General features: G+C 40.4%; 1 protein-coding gene across 1 annotated transcript in view; it reads left to right on the top strand.

The window, feature by feature from the left end:
- Positions 1 to 19204, top strand: part of GID4 (GID complex subunit 4 homolog) — a 31388-nt gene that overhangs the window by 1770 nt on the left and 10414 nt on the right. The window contains exons 3-6 of the mRNA XM_049870857.1: positions 5111 to 5170; positions 14418 to 14525; positions 17306 to 17407; positions 18988 to 19118. Coding sequence (XP_049726814.1) covers positions 5111 to 5170; positions 14418 to 14525; positions 17306 to 17407; positions 18988 to 19118 — 401 coding nt within the window. The remainder of the gene's footprint in view (positions 1 to 5110; positions 5171 to 14417; positions 14526 to 17305; positions 17408 to 18987; positions 19119 to 19204) is intronic.

Here is a 19204-nt window from a genome sequence, read left to right as displayed (position 1 = left end):
AATCTAACTCACCCAGTTCTGTTTCTCACACGGATTATTTCCTTTCCACGTTCATCCTCCTCCCCCCATTTGACCTGGATCTCTGAGTACCTGCTGCCAGGTGCTGACCAGCTTTGGAAGTATACCTTCACCTCTCCTGGCCCTTCACTCTACCTCACCCCTTACACGCAAATGGTAGCACACTTGACATTTTTTCCCAGTCAAGGGATGGTGATGGTGGTGGTGAATACGTCTTTCCATCTTCCCTCCCCACAAAACTGTTCCTCCTCTATGTCTGCCTTTGCCTCTGGACCCACTTTCTCCCTCCCTTTGCCCCCTTTTCCTTAGTCTGTTACCCCACCTCCTAGGCTGTTCCTAAAAGCCCCTCCAAGTATCTGTCCCTTAGACAGCCCTTACGGAGAACTCTGAGGCCCTGGCATGATGTACTCCTGCTTTCACGAGCGAGGATAGAATGTAGAGTGTGTCCTTTCTTCATGTTCACCCATTGACCTTTTTTATTTTGAATCTTAAAGAGCATCTCTTCTGAACAAGTAGGTCTGCCACCCAAAAGACAATGGGGGTACATTTTTCTTTCTGCTAACTATAGCTCCCTTCATCAATTTCTTTTTTTCTTATTGTTCTGTGGGAATAAATTTTTTCTTTTTGATCGGGAAAACAGGATTCTCACATTAATTATGTCTTTGGTCTGTGAACCTAAAACCCTGCTGTGAGCTGTGATATTTATTATAATTGAAAAACTAGTGTGGTTGACATCTTTCAGCCTCAAAATTATATTTCTCATGAGGCAATTCCTCTTATGCTTAAAATGTGAGAATTTAGTGTGAAGGTACAAGCTTTTTTTTTTTTTTTTTTGGTAACCATAAAATTCTGGAAATGAGATCCTTGGTGTGGGTCATGTTTGGAATCATATTGAATTTGTGCCCATTTTTAAAGTTAATGGTTTCTGATGTTTTAGGGGGTAACTTAAGTGTCAAAACGAAATCTGCTTTGGTTACTTCTGCCATTAGTGTGTTGTTTCTGAACTCCTGTCAGGTGCCAAGTTTCTTTGTGAACCCACAAGGCTGAGTGAGTCAGTGGGCTTTAGAATCTGATGTTTGGGGGAGACTTGTGCTCTGCTGACAGGTTTCAGGGCAGCACAGAGAAGACATCCCTCCCAGGGCTGGCAGCTACTTGAGTAGGATGCCTGGTGGGGGGGCTGTCATCATGTCAAGGAATGCTGCCCTGCATCTGGATTAGTGAGCTGCTTGTTTGTCATGGGGACTAGTCAGTGGCATGTAAATTGCCCCATCTTCTGGTTTTTCAGCCAGGACTAGTTTCTTGGACTCAGCTTCTCAGAATACTTCTCCTGCCTTTCATAACTCAGCTACTTTGTTTTTAAACAGTTTTATCAGGATATCATTCATATACCATATGGTTTCACCCATTTAATGTGTACACTTCAATAGTTTTTAGTATGTTCATTGAATTTTGTAACTACCACCCCAAACCTGTTGCTGTCGAGTTGATTCTGACTCTTAGTGGCCCTCTAGGACAGAGTAGAACTGCCCCATAGAGTTTCCAAGGAGCACCTGGTGGATTTGAATAGTCGACCTTTTGGTTAGCAGCCATAGCATTCAACCACTGCGCCACCAGGGTTTCCAACCACCACCACAATCTAATTTTAGAACATTTTCATTACCTTCCCCCACCCCCTGCAAAAAATCCATGCCCCTTAGCTGTCACCACCTCCCCCCACCCTTATTCCCCAGCCCTAGGCAACCACTAATCTACTTTCTGCCCCTATAGATTTGCCTATTCTGGACATTTCATGTAAATAGAATCATACTGTTTGTGGTCTTTGTGACTGGCTTCTTTCACTCAGCACAATGTCTTCACAGTTCGTCCACGATACAGCATGTATCAGAACTTCATTTCTTTTAATGGCTGAGTAATATTCCATTGTATTATGTACCACGTGTTCATTCATTCATCAGTTAATTGACACCTGCGTTGTTTCCATTTGAGCTATTGTGAATTGTGCTGCTGTGAATGTTCACATGCAAGTTTTGTGTGAATGCGTGTTTTCAGTTCTCCTGAGTAGGTACCTGGGACTGGAGTTTCTGGGTCAGATGGTAACCCAGTGTTTCACTTTTTGAGGAACTGCCAAACTGACAATCCAAACTGACTGCACCATTTTACATTCCCATCAGCAATGGATGAGGGTTCCAATTTCTCTACATTCTTGCCAATGCTTATTATTTGTCTTGTTTGTATTAGCCACACTAGCGGGTGGTTAAAGAGCTCAGCTGCCAACTGAAAGGTCAGCAGTCCAAATCTACCAGCCACTCCTTGCAAACCCTGTGGGGCAGTTCTTCTCTCCTGTAGCGTCACTGAGTCAGAATGGACTCGATGGCATTGGGCTTTTTAGTGGCTGTGAAGTAGTATCTCTTTGTGGTTTTGATTTGCATTTCCCTAACCCTGGTGGCATAATGGTTAAGAGTTCGGCTGCTAACCAAAAGGTTGGCAGTTCGAATCCACCAGGCACTCCTTGGAAACTGTATGGGGTAGTTGTGCTCTGTCCTATAGGGTCGCTATGAGTCGAGATTGACTCCATGGCAACAGGTTTGGGTCTGTTTAATGTGGAATGATCATCTTTTTTGTGCTCACTGGAGCACTTTCTTTTTTGGGATTCCGTTTTAAGGCATTCCTCAAACCTTTGTGAGGTCCTGACTGGATCATTTTGTCTTTATTGTGACTACTTTGTTCTTCCTCACCAACCAAGAAGCTCAGCATAAATGAAGCCCAGTCACTCTGACAGGGACATTAAAAAGATCAGCTGCTAGACACAGCTGTGCCAAGAGACCTTCTTGCTAAGCATGGGCCTTGTTATCTTTCTCATTGAGATGCTGACCTGTCGTGTGCCTTGTGGTGTATTTGAGTTCACCGTCCATCATCAAGATGAATTTGGGTAGAATAGGAGAGACACATGGTTGAATGGAGGCCGAACTGAAATTCTGATTCTTGAGTGTGCAAAATGTTAGCGAATTTACAGTTCAGATTTTAATTTTATTATGAAGTGTCCTTGCCACCTGGTACCCTTTCCAGCAGTTGTGGAAAAACCCCAAACTGTTGAATTGAATGACAGTTGCATACATGACATGTAAGGCCTCAGGCTAGAGCTCTGTGTCATTTATTACAAATTCTCGGCTGACCCAGGTGAGTGTGTATCAGCTGCCTTGATAATGCCCAATGGCCAAGATCAGCAGATGAGGATATTTCAAATGCTTTCACAGCTTTCCCATGGAATACCGTTGTCACCAGCACGTTAGCCTTATTGAAGCTAGTTTGCTTTGGTGCTGACATCATCTGGCTGACTAGGTTCATTGCAGTTTATAAAGGACTGCCTTAGTATTTGACTTAGGGTATGATTGGAAGTAGTTGAGTTCCCAGTTCTGATAAATGCCGCGGAACTTTTCTAGGTTTTTTTGAAAGGAGACTCCTATTTAACATTAAAATCTCAATGTGCTAGCATTGTTTGTTTTGTTTTTTTAACTTAAAATTTGTTTTATTGTGGCAAATATATAAAACAAAACATTTGCCATTTTTGAATGTGCAATTCAGGGATATTAATTACATTCACCGTGTGGCACAGCCATCACCACTATCCATTTTGAAATACAACTAATTTGTTTTTGTTTTTAGTTTTTTTTAATTGTGATGAATATATATGTCACAAAACATTTACCATTTTAACATTCTTCATAGGTGCAGTTCAGTGACATTAACTTATATTCATTACATTGTCCGACTATTACCCTTATCTGTTTCCACAGTTTACCATCAGTACTGGTGTATTTTGTTTTGCTTTATTCCAGGGGTTTACTTTGTGAGTGAGTCCAGTTGTCATGAAATCTGAAAATCTGCCTATTCAGAATGAGTCTGTATAGATTTGGATGAAACGTACTGGTCGATATACTTTCAGCGGCAAGTAACCATGCCCGTTTAAAAATAAAGGATAAGTGAATCTATTATCTCATGTTACGTGGTTCCAGGTTGGCTAATTCGGGGGCCCCCGCCAGGTCCAGTTCCTCCCATCTCTCTGTGCTGCCGTACTTGTACATCCACCACCACTGGAAGACAAAGAACCACTTCTTCCTCAAGTGCCTTTCTCGGAAGCCAGCCAAGCTCCCCTAGAAGCACCCAGGACACTTACACACATCCTATTGGCCAGAACTGGTCGCTCACCCCTAAACCAATGACTTGAGAGGGGAGCGTCAGTTTGTCTTAGGTCTGTCAGGGTCGACCAGGCTTTCCGGGGGCAGGGTGGGCACCAGAACAAAATCAGGGCCCTGCCAGTGTGGAAAAGAGGAAATTGATTGTTGTTGGGTAGGCATCTGTCAACCAGTGATTGGTGGCTGCTAAACCTCAAAATCTACTATGCCTGTTATTTCTATTTATTTTAGGCTTCTAACTCATTTCACTGAGAAATTCAAATATCTATGTATAAAAGGGGCCAAGTGGACGTTACAATATAATCATATTTTTCATTGGTATTTTGATTCATAACTGAAATTTATAGCACATAAGTTTTCATAAAACGCTTTTCCTGAATATTCTGCCATTTCACAAAGAAATCATGTGATGCTGTTTAGTGTAAATAATAGGGGTGGAGTCAACTTCCTAGCAGTGATTGAGCAGTGCAGAAATAGAAATAGGCTAAAAAGACATCAGAAAGAGAATAAAGACCAAGATTGGGGATGATACTATGAGTACAAGCAGACATGGAGACCAAGGGCCCAGCATTGCATGCACAAAGTCTGTAGGTTGGCGTACGCAATAGAAGGTAGCACAGCAAGTGGTGTTTGAGAGTGCTCACTGTTCAAGTAAAACACTTCCATCTCAAGGTATTTAGCTGAAAGAAGTTAAGAGGGTGCTGGGATTGGTTGAATCATGATGGTTTCAAGGTTGGGTATACACTGGGCATGCACTGAGTTCCGGGTCTCCCTCACCTGAGTTGGGCCCCCGTATGCTCATGGACTGGTGGATGCTAATGGATTTCCGAAGTGTTCCCCAGCTTGTCCCCTACTAGGCTCATCCATTTGTAACGGGATTGTGTGTCCTTTCTTTGTAGCATGTGGACATGGAAAACTCTTACCTTTGTGGATACCTGAAAATCAAAGGCCTTACTGAGGTAAGTATTTACTCAAATGGATTAAAAGTAGACAGCCTACTTAGCAGTTTAACAGAATTAAGGGTAGCCAAGTTTAGCTCTTGGGAGACCTGATTAAAGCACTCTGGGTTTTTGTTTTCTTGGGTTTTTTTTGTTTGTTTCTTTTATTGTGATAAAATACATATAACAAAAATTTTACCATTTTAACCATTTTTAAGTGTACAATTCAGTGACATTAATTACATTCACTGTGTTGTGCTACACATCAACACTATCCATTTCCAAAAGTTTTGCAACACCCCCAAACAGAAACTCTATACCCATTAAGCAATAACCCACTGTCATCTCTGCCCCAGCCCCTGGTAATCACTAATAAACTCTTGTCTCTATGCATTTACATATTCTGGATATTTCATATAAGCGGGATCGTATAATATCCGTCCTTTTGTGTCTGACTTATTTCACTCAGCATAATGCCTCCAAGGTTCATCTATATCCTATCATACATCAGGACTTCATTTCTCATTATGAATAATATTCCATTATGTGTATGTACCACATTTTGTTTATTCATTCAGCTGTTGATGGACATTTGGGTTCTTTCCACCTTTAGGCTACTGTGAATAATGAATGCTACAGTGAACATCGGTGTACATCTGTTTGAGTTTCTCCTTTTTATTCTTTTGGGTATATAACCAGGAGTGGAATTGCTGGATCATGTGGTAATTCTGTATTTAACTTTTTAAGGGACTTCCAAACTCTTTTCCACAATGGCTGCACCATTTCACATTTCCACCAGCAGTGCATGAGGGTTCCAGTTTCTCCACTTCGTTGCCAACACTTGTTATTTTCTGTTTTTCTGATAATAGCCATCCTAGTGGTATAGAGTGATATCTCATTTTGGTTTTGATTTGCATTTCCCTAATGAAGTCAAGCATCTTTTCATGTGCTCATTGGCTCATATCTTCTTTAGATAAATGTCTCTTAAAGTCCTTTGCCCATTTTTTGATTGGGTTATCTTTTTTGTTGAGTTGTAGGAGTTCTTTATGTATTCTGGATATTAAACCCTTATCAGATAATACAGTGTCTAAATAGTTGCACCGTTCCATAGGTTGTCTTTTCACTTTCTTGATAAAGTCTTTTGATGCATAAAAGTCTTTAATTTTAATAAAGTCCAGTTTACCAACTTTTTCTTTTTTGCTTATACTTTTGGTGTTGTATTTAAGAATTCATTGTCAAACCCAAGGTGTGGATGCTTTACCGCTGTGTTTTTTTCTAAGAATTTTATGATTTAAGTTCTTATATTTAGGTCATTGAGTTAATTTTCATATGTGATGTGAAGCAGGGGTCCAACTTTATTCTTTTGCATGTGGAAATCCAATTGTCCCAGCACCATTTGTTGAAGAGACTCTTCTTTCCTCGTTGAATGGATATGTTACACTTGTCAAAGTTGACCATAAATATGTGGGTTTATATCCGGATTCTAAATTCTGCTCCATTGGTCTACATATCCATCCTTATACCAGTACCATACTGTTTTGATTACTGTAGCTTTGTAGTGTGTTTTAAAATAGGGACATGTGAGTCCTCCTACTTTGTTCTTTTTCAAGATTGTTTTGGCTGTTCAGAGCCCCTTGCAAATTCTATCTGAATTTCAGGATCAACTTTTCCATTCCATTCCCTTTTTGAAGTTTTGATAGGAATTTCATTGAATCTATAGATCACTTTGGGTAGTATTAACATTTTAACTCCATTGAGCCTCCCAATTCATGAACACTGTATGCCTTTCCATTTATTTAGGTCTTCCTTAGTTCCTTTCAGTAATGTTTATAGGTTTCAGTGTACAGGTCTTTTACTTTTTTGGTTAAATTCCTCGGTATTTTATTCTTTTAGAGGCTATTGTAAGTGGAAGTGTTTTCTTAATTTCCTTTTTCAGAATTGTTCATTGCTGGTGTATAGAAACACAGCTGATTTTTGTGTGTTGATCTTGTGTCCTGCAACTTTGCTTTTTTCATTTAATAGCTTTCTTGTGAATTCTTTGGGAATTTCTGTATATAGGATCCTGTCATCTGTGAATAGAGGTAGCTTTACTTCTTCCTCCCTTCCTGAATTGGATGCCTTTTATTTATTTATTTATTTATTGCCTAATTGCTCTGGCTAGACTTTCCAGGATAATGTTGAATAAAAATAGTGCAAGTGGACATCTTTGTCTTATTCCTGGTCTTAGGGGAAAAGCTTTTAGCTTTTAATTTCCCGAGTGTTTTTATCATGAAAGAGTGTTGGATTTTGTCAAATGCCTTTTGTAAATTAATTGAGATTATCATGTGGCTCTTTTCCTTCATTCTATTAATGTGATGTATTACCTTGATTGTTTTTCTTATATTGAACCACCTTTGCATTCCTGGGATAAATCTCACTTGATCATGGTGTATAATCCTTTTATTATGTTTGTGGATTCAATTTGCTAGTATTTTGTTGAGGATTTTTTGCACCTATATTCATAAAGGATTTTGGCCTGTAGTTTTCTTTGCCTGTGATATCTTTATCTGGCTTTGATATCAGGGTAATGCTAGCCTCATAGAACGAGGAAGTGTTTTCTCTTTTATTTTTTGGCAGAGTTAGAGAAGAATTGGTGTTAATTGTTCTTTAAGTGTTTGGTAGAAGGTTGAGCTGCTGTGTGACCCAGCAATTTCATTCCTAGGTATGTACCATAGGGATCTAATAGAAATGACACAAACAGACATATGCATACCTATGTTCATTGCAGCACTATTCACAGTAGCAAAAGGATGGAAACAACCTAAGTGTCCATCAGTGGATGAGCGGATAAGTAAAATATGGTACATACATACAATGGAATACTACTCAGCAGTAAAAAAAATGAGTTCCCAAAACATCTTGGAACATGGATGAACCTGAATAACATTATGTCGATCGAAATAAGTCAGTCACAAAAAAATACTGTATGTTCTCACTTTTATGAAATGACATGAACAAGTAATGTTCATTAGTGGTTACCAGGTATTGGGAGCTGGGGGAAAAGGGGCTTCACTCTCTAGATAGTAGACACTTACTATTTTTGGTGATGGGAAAGGTGACACCAAATGAGGGTGAAGTGTACACAGTTTGACAAAAGGTAAACGATTCCACTAAAAAGTACACAAGAAAAAAGAACCTGTTGGTAATTGCTATGGCATACATAATTTTGAAACTTATGTATATGTATATACATCTATTTGATTGTATGCGTATACATTCATACATAGAGTAAAACCTGTGAGAGCCAGAACTTGATGAGACTGCCTTGTTTTTCCAGGTCTCACAAGTTTTCCACCTTTGACAGGATGCAGTCTTAACCACTTTTCCTACCACTCTCTATTAGTGGAAAACATTTGAGTTTTCCTTCTTCGACAGTTTTTCACCTTACACAGGGTTCCAGCTTTTGCAGGTTTTACTGTATAATAAAGTATCTAGAGGGTATAATTGTGGATACTTAGACATAACAAACACATCATGGGATTGATTTCCGAGTTTGAAGGGTTAGGACCACTGTCACATGGATCATCTCAGTCAGTTGGCATAATATAGTTCATAAAGTTACATTCTACATCCTAGTTTGGTGAGTAGTGTCTAAGGTCTTAAAAGCTTACGAGCAGCCACCTAAGACACAACTATTGGTCTTTACTTGTCCAGAGCAAAAGAGAAAGAAGAAAACCAAAGACTTAAACCATGAACCATGGCCTCAACTACCCTGAGACCAAAAGAACTAGATGGTCCCCAACTACTACTACCTACCATTCTAATCAGGGCCACAGTAGATAGATCCTGAAAAAATGCGAGAATAATATGGAACAGAACCTCAAATTTCTAAAAAATAAAAAACTAGACCTACTGGACTGGTTAAGACTGGAAGACTCCCCCAGATTATTGCCCTGAAATACTCTTCAAACCTTGAACCAAAACTAATCCCTGAGGTCACAAACAACAAATTAGCTTAAAGAATAATGACTATCACCTGTAGGTACTGTGCTCCTTTAAAAAATCACCTGTATGAGACCAAATGGTCAACAATTACTTTAATACGAAGATAGGAATATAACGGGGCAGGGAAACTAAATTAATGGAAACGAACAACCAGAACGGAAATTAATCAGAAGGTTTACACATAGTGAAGAATGTTACCAGTGTCACTGAACAATTTGTGTAGAAGTTGTTGAATGGGAACCTAAACTGCTGTGTAAACCTTCACCAAAAACAATAAAATGTTATTAAAACAAAAAAATGTTTGGTGGAATTCACCACTGAGCCCATCTCGTCCTGGAATTTCTTTGTTGTAAGGTTTTTGTCTACTGATTTAATCTCTTCCTTTGTTATAAGTCTATAGTTTCTGTTTCATCTTGAGTCAATTTAGGTAGTTTGTTTGTTTCTAGGAATTTGTCCCTTTTGTCTTAGTTATCTAATTTGTTGGCCTGCAGTTGTTCATAGTATTCTCTTATAATCCTTTTTATTTCTGTAGGGTTGATAGTATTATCCCCACTTTGGTTTCAGATATTAGTTATTTGCATCCTCTTGCTTTTTTCCTTGTGAGTCTAGCTAAAGGTTTGTTCATTTTAGTGATCTTTTTAAAAAGCCAGCTTTTTGTTTTGTTGATTCTCTTTTTTTTTTTCCCCCTCTAGTCTCTATTTCATTTATCTTTGCTCTAATCTTTATTATTTCCTTCCTGGTAGCTTTGGGCTTAGTTTGCTCTTCTTTTTCTAGTTCCTCAGGTTGTAAAGTTAGGCTATTGATGTGAGAGTTTTCCTTTTTTTTATTGTAGGTGTTTGAAACTCTCTGTTTTTAAGCATTGTTATTGTAAAGTGAACATGAAACTCGTAGTTTTATGTTTTCATGTGTCTTGATGGCAAGTATACAAAATCACAAATATCTTAAAGAAAAGTTTATAAATGAGTCACAGTAGGACCAACACTAACAATTTTATTTTCATCTTTTTTTGGGGGAAAAAAACAAGCATATAACTACCAGTCTCATCATAATTTCAATAGTTTCAGAGATAAGCACTAATTATTCAAGAACTAATAATTTTTAAGTTCTTTAAACCCCTTAGTTCATGGAAACAATAAAAAATGATCATCCAGCTTCTAATAGAAGTAGCTTTTTGTGTAAATATAAGATGTTTTCTTTTCTTTGAACCAATTTTTTAAAGCTTGCCAGTCATGGGAATTTAGAAAGCAAGAAAGAGCATCCTTTTTTTTTCCCCCCTTCCCGTTAGTGAGTAAACAGGAAGAGGAAGAAGGTGGCTGAGCTGGCGGCCTGACTCCACAGGAACGCCGGGAGTTGATTTGGCGGCTGTGTCCTGTTGGCCTGTTATCAGTCTCACTGTCTTTATTACCCAGCAATGTTTAGAACTACTGGATGGAGCAGTAGAAAGGGCCCTAGGGTGAAATTCTGGCCCTGCCACTCACTGGCCATATGACCTTTAATTTCTCTTCATTTCAGTTTCTTCGTCTGTGAAGTGAGAATAGAAAATACCTGCTCTGGCTATTGAATAAACTAGTCCTAGGGAGGAGGAAAAGACCCTGGGTGGTGCAGTTAATGCACTTGGCTACCAACCAAAAGGTTGGAGGTTCGAGTCCACCCAGAGGCACCTCAGAAGAAAAGCCCCACATTCTGCTTCCAAAATATCAGCCACTGAAAACCCTAGGGAGCACACTTCTACCCTGGCACACATGGGGGCACCATGAGTCAGAGCCAACTCCATGGCAACAGGTAGATAACTAGTGACATGAAGAAAAGTGTATGATTATTTGATTGAATTTTATACCTGTATTTTTCATTTTTGTTTTCTCATTTATAATTGTTAAAATATCAAATACAAAATTTATTTCAATTAAATAAAACTAAATGGTTTGGGCTTTGGTCACAGTAGTTGTCTTTCTCATGTATGCAGTGTGGCAAAATTATTATTACATTAGAGATAATTTGCCTTAGTTACTTCATATTCACAAATGAGCACCTGAGAGTTTCAATGAAACCCCAGCTTTGTGAAGAGTGAGATTCTGAAAAAGACAGCTGCCAGTAGGAAGAGGTACCTCTCCTGGGGAGGCCCACACGTCCTCACTGGGAGGGTTGGGAAGCTCCAGCTGAGGGTGTGGTAAACTTGTTCAGAACCAGGGAGATGGTTCTACTCTCCAGTTTACTTACCTATAAGACGAGGTACATAAACATTCTGGAAGTTCTCATTAACTTGCTGGTCAAATGAACTTTAATCTCCCAGAAGGCAATTCTGCTAGGGCCAGCCTGGAATGGTGGAAGGATCTGGTTGGGGAATTGAAGTGGCTGATGACAGCCAGGCAGGGGAGGAAGACCACGCCTGCCGCGGGTGGATGGGGCTGATGGCCAGCTTTTCCGTGCTGACTCATTTTTCTGATATCCTTCCTTCTGCTGACACGTTTTTTCTTTAGCTCTGTAAATACCACCAATTCAGTTGTAGTCAAGCACTTGAATTTCCTGTTGCTGCCCTGAGAAATATTTTATCTTTTTGATGACTTCTGTACATATCGAATCTTATTCCTTAGATATTTATTTTATTTAACTCTCTGATGTACTGTCTAAAAGTGTTTTTAGAGAGAAGTCAGTGCAAAAGCACTCCTTGGAAAAACGGGTGGTTTAAACTACAGGTATTTAATTGTGTTGTAATAGAGCCACTTTATCATTTTCTCCTTCTCTTCCTTCTGTGGTGGTTCTGAAAAAATATTTAAAGCTCAAAAACTCAGGGGAAAAAGAAAATATATTTTTTAATTTAAAAATCTCAAGTCATGAATGATGACATACTAGAAAAGCCTGCCCAGGGGCTACATTCTGGTGTGGTAAGAACGCTCACTTGCCTCCACTGACTGCTTCCTCTGAGAGCCTGAGAGCCGTGGTGCTGACTCAGATGGAACAGGCTTGTTCATATAATTCAGCTTATACCTTAAAAATCAGGTTTCTGTTTAGGAAACTTTCTCCTAGCAACTGTAGTGGTAAGTGGGTTGTGGGGTTTCTTTTGGTGTTACATTTACAGTATTTAAAGTTCACTATTAAGGAAACAATACCCTCAGCAGTTTCTTCATAATCAGACCTCTTCAGTCAACTAAAGTCCTGGGGAGGGGTTTCTGGTCCTGGGAAGCCCCAGGAGCCCATGGCTGCAGTGTGGCAGGCCTGCTCAGGAAAGCACGACAGGTAGGCTGAGTGGGGAGAAGTTGTGAGCCGTCTGTGAACATGGGAGGACGCGAAGGGCTGACCTAGGATCTGAAGAAATGGGCCTTCTGTGGTCCCAGGCATATTAGCACTCTTAATCATGGCTTTGCTGGGCCGCTGACTCTTTGTAGCTATGCTCCCCAGAATCACCAGGGGCTTGGCAAGCTAAGCTGGGGGCTGGGGGAGGGGAGAGGTTGTCTGGTTTTTATAAATGTAGAGGAGTGATATTCTCTACATTGTTAACTTTTTCTAACAAATCTTTGGTTCCTACTTATTAGCAGATGAACAAATAGCAAATAAAATTAACAGTAGTGTTACAAGCATCCAAATTAGTGTGACAGCTTTTAATTATTTGATACCTAATTATTTACTTTGCTTTTTTAAATATTTTATTGTAGAAATATATATGTAACAAAAAATTTTTACCATATTAACCGTTTTTAAAATGTACACTTCAGTGATATTAATTATATTCACCATGTGTACAACCATCGCCACTATCCATTTCTAAAAGTTTTTCATCACCCTAAACAGAAACTCGGTACCCCTTCAGCACTAACCCCCATCCCCCCCAATCCCTGGTAACCACTAATAAGCTTTTGTTCTTATTCATTTGCCTTATTTAGATATGTTATACAAGTGGGGTTATATAATATTTGCCCTTTCACGTCTGGCTTACTTAACTCAGCATAAAGTTTTCAAGGTTCATCCGTGTCGTATCATGCGTCAGGGTTTCATTTCTCTTTGTGGCTGAGGGATACTCCATTGTGTGTATATACCACACTTTGTTTATCTGTTGATCTATCAGTGGACATTGAGGTTGTTTTCACCTTTTGGCTATTGTGCATAATGCTGCAGTGAGCACTGGTGGACAAGTGTCTGAGTCCCTGCTTTTGAGTCTCTTGATAGGAATGGAATAGCCAGGTCATGTGATAACTCTATGTTTAACCTTCTGAGGAACAGCCAGACTTCTCCACGAGGGTGCACCATTTTGTATTCCCACCAGCAATGTCCACATCCTCACCAACAGTTGTGATTTTTTTGTGTTTCTGATAATGGACATTGTAGTGGATTTGAAGGAGTGTCTCGTGGTTTCGATTTGCATCTCTGTAATAACTAAGGGAGCTGAGCAACTTTCACGTGTTTATTGGCCATTTGTGTATCTTCTTTGAAGTAATGTCTGTTCAAGTCATTTGCCCATTTTTTAATTGCATTGTTTGTCTTTTCATTGTTAAGTTGTAGGAGTCCATTATATGTTCTGGATATTAAACTCTTATCATATATATATTGATTCCCAAATATTTTCTCCCACTCTTGTTTGTTTTTTAATGGTATGTTTTTTATGGTTGTGATTTCACGTTGCCAACACGATTTATGTATATTTCCCCTAATATGTAAATTGTTTAGTTTATATGCTAGAATTAAATATGTCCCCTGTATTTGAAAATAACCAAAACCAAACCTGTTGCTGTCAAGTCCATTCCGACTCATAGCGACCCTATACTTGAAAATAGTTTCCCCTAAAATCTACCCCCACTGGAAACTTGAATACTTGGCTTGGAAGGGACTAACTACTGAACGATTTTGAGAACCTGTGGGCCAGACCATGGTTTGAGGAAGACTTAGCTGTAAATATTGTGATTTTGAAGCTTCTTTGTGATTTTTACCTTGGAAGGTAAAATCCACTAAGTCATCGTCTGCTTTGTATATTAGAATATTCAGAATTCACTTGTGCAGATAGTCTACATTGTTTTTTGAGAGACCAAAACATAACAATTGAAGTCTAAGAAGGGTTCTCTGCTTCAGGCAAAGCCTCCAAAGCCCAAGAGACCTTCCAGCATATGGGCAAGTTCAAATCCATTTCCACAGCCTGTTGGCAAACCACCCAATTTAACTCTGGTTTGGATTGTTGATTAGCAATGTGATTATTTTTGTCAAAGTATTAGAAGTTAAAGCAAGGTCCATTCTCCCCTTGTAAAGGCTGAAGCTCTTGTTAAAACATCTCATTTTGATATTTGGCCTTTTACCGTAGGAGTACCCAACGCTTACAACCTTCTTTGAAGGAGAAATAATCAGCAAAAAACACCCTTTCTTAACTCGAAAGTGGGATGCAGATGAAGATGTTGATCGAAAACACTGGGTAAGTAAATCTTTGACCTGTTCTGGGTCATCCAGGGACTGCAGAGGGACTGAGGAAATGCTGGGCAGGAGCTAGAGACATCCCTTATTCCTACGCAAACCTCAGTTGTTCATCTTCCGTATGAAAAGAGCTTAGATACCAATTTAGATGCTCTTCTTTAGGATCCCTGGTGGTGCAGTGGCTACTAACTGAAAAGCTGGCAGTTCGAACCCACCAGCCACTCCAGTGGCGAATGGTTACCTGATGAGAAACCAGAAAAACCAAACCCATTGCTGTGGAGTTGATTCTGCTTCGTGGCGACCCTATAGGGCAGTGGAACTGCCCCCAGTGGAATGCCTGGTGGATTTGAATTGCCGACCTTTTGGTTAGCAGCCGTAGCTCTTAACCGCTATGCCACCAGGGTTTCCCCGATAGGCATAGTACAGTAATAAACACTTCAAGACAATTTAATTTCCATTCCACAGTTTTTTCATTGGTTGTCACACGTCTTATGTCTTCAAAGTCTATATTTCAACTGACCTTAATAGATTTTTGGCATAGTAGACCATGGTGATGATGTATTTTTGTTAGACACTAAGGAATTCCAATATGCTTACCTACAACCAAAAATGGTTGTGACAGTAATGAAGATTCTGAATTCCTCATCCTTCCCGTTGCCACTCACACCTGCTGCCTAAGTTCTCTCCGGATTTTGGTATAACAGTCTCTGAGTGAGCTCCAATGTAGAGGAGCCACTTTGCTTAATAATGATTTTTACTTGAGTAAGCAAAGGAATATCTATCAAATGCTGAGTTTCAATGGATTTTAGATTGAAGCTTAAACTTTTTAAAACATTTTTTCAAAGCTACATGTTTTGACTGTTGTTATAGCAAATAGACAATAAAATCAGATAGTCATTTGTGTTTCTGTAATAAGAGAATGAACATGATCCAATTATCCAAAAGGCGGGGAGAACTCAAGTGGTATGTAATGGTGCCCAGTGTTCAAAATCGGACTGGGTGGGCTCCTCAACGCCACTGGTCACAGCCCTATCTCATGCCGGCTCCTCCTTCGTGCCTTGCCAAGATAACTCCTTCCTCTGTTGGACAGCTCTAGTGTAGAAAGTTCTTTCTTGTAGTAAATGAAAACCTGTTTCCCATTCACCTTTATTTTTCATTTCAAATTGGTCCTCCAAAAAGCAAGGTCTTTGAGGTCCAATGAAAATTCAGTTTTTGGCTAGGTTGACCACGGAGTGAATACCTGCAGAGCACCTCTCGTTTTCCCGTTAGAAAACTGCAGCCATCTGAGACTCTGGCCTTTGCTACACTGGATTCAATATTTTGGGTGAAAGAAAGACTGACAAGGGTCACCCTTGGCAGCATCATGCTCAGTGTGACAGTGATAGGGAGCTAGGCCTGCAGGGTTCTCCTTCTTCTCCGGCAGCTCTGTCCGCCTGTGTAGGACTCTTGGCATTTCCCATAACTTCCCAACTCACTTCTTTTCTTAGGATTCCCTGATTGTCACAGGGGACTCCTAGGGCTCCCACAGGGGACCTCTAGGGCTCCCTACTGGGCCTCAGTTTGTCTGGGGATTATGATGTCTAGTAAACTTCATGGACATCATACTTGGCAAAGTACAGGGTCAGCGAAAAAGAGGAAGACCCTCAACGAGGTGGGTTGACACAGTGGCTGCAACGATGAGCTCAAGCATAACAACGATTGTAAGGATGGCACAGGACCGGGCAGTGTTTCATTCTATTGTGCATAGGGTCGCTATGAGTCGGAACCAACTTGACAGCACCTAACGACAACAATAAACTTCACGTATGATATCATTTTTCCATTGTAAACTCTGATCAGATGTATTGCACCCTCAAATTTTTTGAGTTAAAGGTGGTGGTATCACAAGTTAAAGATTCCATATATTTAATTTACTCAGAATGAAAATATCTATGACTTAATGCCTCCAGGTAAAACAGCAGTTCACCCTTTCCTGAATTTCCTTTATGTATACTTTTTTTTTTTTTAACAAAAACGGGATCATAAGATAGTTTCGTAACCCACCTATTTCACTTAATGATGTACTGTTGACATTTTAAATACAGTACCCTATTTAGTGGTTACCTAGTAGGCCATTTAAGTTGCTTTCAGTTCTTTATTATCATAAAATCTTTATTATCAAAAACGCAAAGATAGAACAGTATTAAAAAAAAATTTTCAAAAAAATCACCCCTAATTCCAATACTCTGATACAACTATTTTAATTTTTTATTATTTCCTTCTAGTCCTGGCACACACGACCTAATTTTACATAGTTGCAAACTTAATGCATACTCTGTTTTTAGTCTCCTTCTTAATTTAACAATATATTACCTACTTCCTGCTTCTGCTTAATGAGTTGGCCCAAACCATGACATTACGTCCAAGCTCTAACATTTGCCAGCCCGTTTCCCCTCTGTGGCTGCCCATTCAGGCTGTCGATAGGTTGTTTTATATCAGTCTTTGCTACTGTTGAGATCTCCTAATTAATTGTTGGTCTTTGTTTTTGGTAAGGTGTTCCAAGAGAAGGTTCCTGGGATTTCCTGGTCCTTGGGATTCCTGACACCTGTTTCCATCCTTGGGCCTTCTCCCTAGCCATGTCTTGGGAAGATGGGTGGATAAAAAGCTGTCCCGTCAGCTGGCCTGCAGGGCCCTGGTCTGGAGCCCCACCCGCTGCCATCCTGCATTTGAAACATTGTTCACACCTGGGCATGTCGTCGTCTCCCTCTATTGATCTGTCATCATGCTCTTTTTTGCTTTCAGGGCAAGTTTCTGGCTTTTTATCAGTATGCAAAATCGTTTAATTCTGATGACTTTGATTATGAAGAACTGAAGAGTGGGGATTATGTCTTCATGAGGTGGAAGGTAAGGCCTCCCTGTAGTGTATACTGTGGCCAATCTGCAGAGGGCAGCTCCTGACCAGGGCTCCCTGGCACAGTGTTGGTTACATAGGGCCTTATGGCAGTGTCTTTACATACTTGTGTAAAGCAGACACACTTCTGAGCAGCCCCCATCACAGTGACTTCCCAATCGGTTTCTCTGGTGAAACTATTTGAGTGACCAGCAGATAGTCTTGGTGGTGGTCACCCTCGGACATTGTCTGTGCCTTCTCCCTTTCCTTTTTACCACCCAAGAATCCCTTTGAGCCTTCGGGTTACATCATTTCCAAGTGTTCCGTGGATTGGGGAAGAGCCAGACTGCCTTTGAACACAGTCATCGTTGCACACAGTGCTCAGCAGTGGGTGACAGCGCCCCTTTACATGACTGCTTTCCTCCACCACCTCTTGGGCTCCGTGCAGCCTCGGCTCTGCCAGCTCCCTTCAGGCAGGAAATGACGGGCCTGAAATGGAATTTGGGTTTTTCGTTGACCAACCCTCAGAGAATTCCATCTGGCTGCACTCAGTGGACTAGTTCTTGGCAGAGAACTCATTTGTGCTACCTGCTTTTGTGGTATGGTACTTGCCTTGCTACAGCCACGGATGGCAAAAGCACAGAGCTGTTAAGTAACTCTGTGAGCGTATATAAACCCCAGCTGCCAAGCTATGGGAAAAAGTTGTTTTATCTTGAAATCTTGCCAGCTTTTTACAAGTCAGTTCCTTTAGGGTAGTCATTTCTAGTCTTTACTTTGTATACCTAATATTTTGAGGTAGGGTGTGGGTCATTGTTCTTTCAGTAGACATTTTGGCTCACCACCTAATGGGAAATGAAACAACTAACCAATTAAAGGAGGTCTTTTGTAAAGTTCTAAAAGTAGTTTTACTTCACTTTAATTGTTAAAAATGGCAATTTCCAAGGTTGAAGAACAGGAAGAAAAGTGTCTTGAAATCAAAACAGCAGTGGAGCTGTTTTATCTGCAAAGACTTTCTCAAGGTGACTCCACTGTGGGCTTTTAGTAGCCCTGCTAGGCCCTAAGGCCTAGCCTGGTCTGTCTTCTGGCTGGAGAAAACAAACTTGCCTCTTTCCTAAGGTACCTGACCAAGAGTGGTACTGTTCTGGTTGCTGTGGATGTAGTAGAGCTTTTTGACGGGGTGTTATTGGGGCTACTGGTGATTGAGCTGCCCTCAAAATGACCTGCAGACCAACAGAAGTGACTCGTTGTTCTACAGGTGGTCAGGGACTTAGTGGCCGTCCCTGATTGGGGCATACACCTGCTTTTCTTAGGTCATTCTGCCTGTGGTGTCTGAAAGGCATTTGTTCTACATGCAGATGCTTAGACCATGGTTACCTTCTCTTATTAGCTGATCTTAGCGAGCTGAAGACAGTTTGCAGCTTCAGTGTGTAGAGTACTCTAGTAGCACAGAGATGCTGTTCAGAATCAGGCTGAAACCCAGAGGCTTGCTGTCACCCGTAAGTCTGGTTTGGACCATGGATGGTATTTTTCCCCCAAGTAGTCACTGTGGTTGTTGGAAAATGCTGCGTACTAATCACCTCCCATCTGTGTGCAGGAGCAGTTCCTGGTCCCAGACCACACGATTAAAGATATCAGCGGTGCTTCCTTTGCTGGGTTCTACTACATCTGCTTCCAGAAGTCGACGGCCTCCATCGAGGGCTACTATTATCATCGGAGTTCAGAATGGTAAGAGACCTCAGGGGCAGAGGCAGTGTCTTGCTGCTTCCTGGCTCTCCTCCAGCTCACCAAACCCAAAAAAAAATCTCCTCTGC

The sequence above is a fragment of the Elephas maximus genome, chromosome 2, assembly GCF_024166365.1.
Source record: "Elephas maximus indicus isolate mEleMax1 chromosome 2, mEleMax1 primary haplotype, whole genome shotgun sequence".
NCBI lineage: Eukaryota > Metazoa > Chordata > Mammalia > Proboscidea > Elephantidae > Elephas > Elephas maximus.
This window is presented reverse-complemented; position numbering and strand designations above follow the sequence as displayed.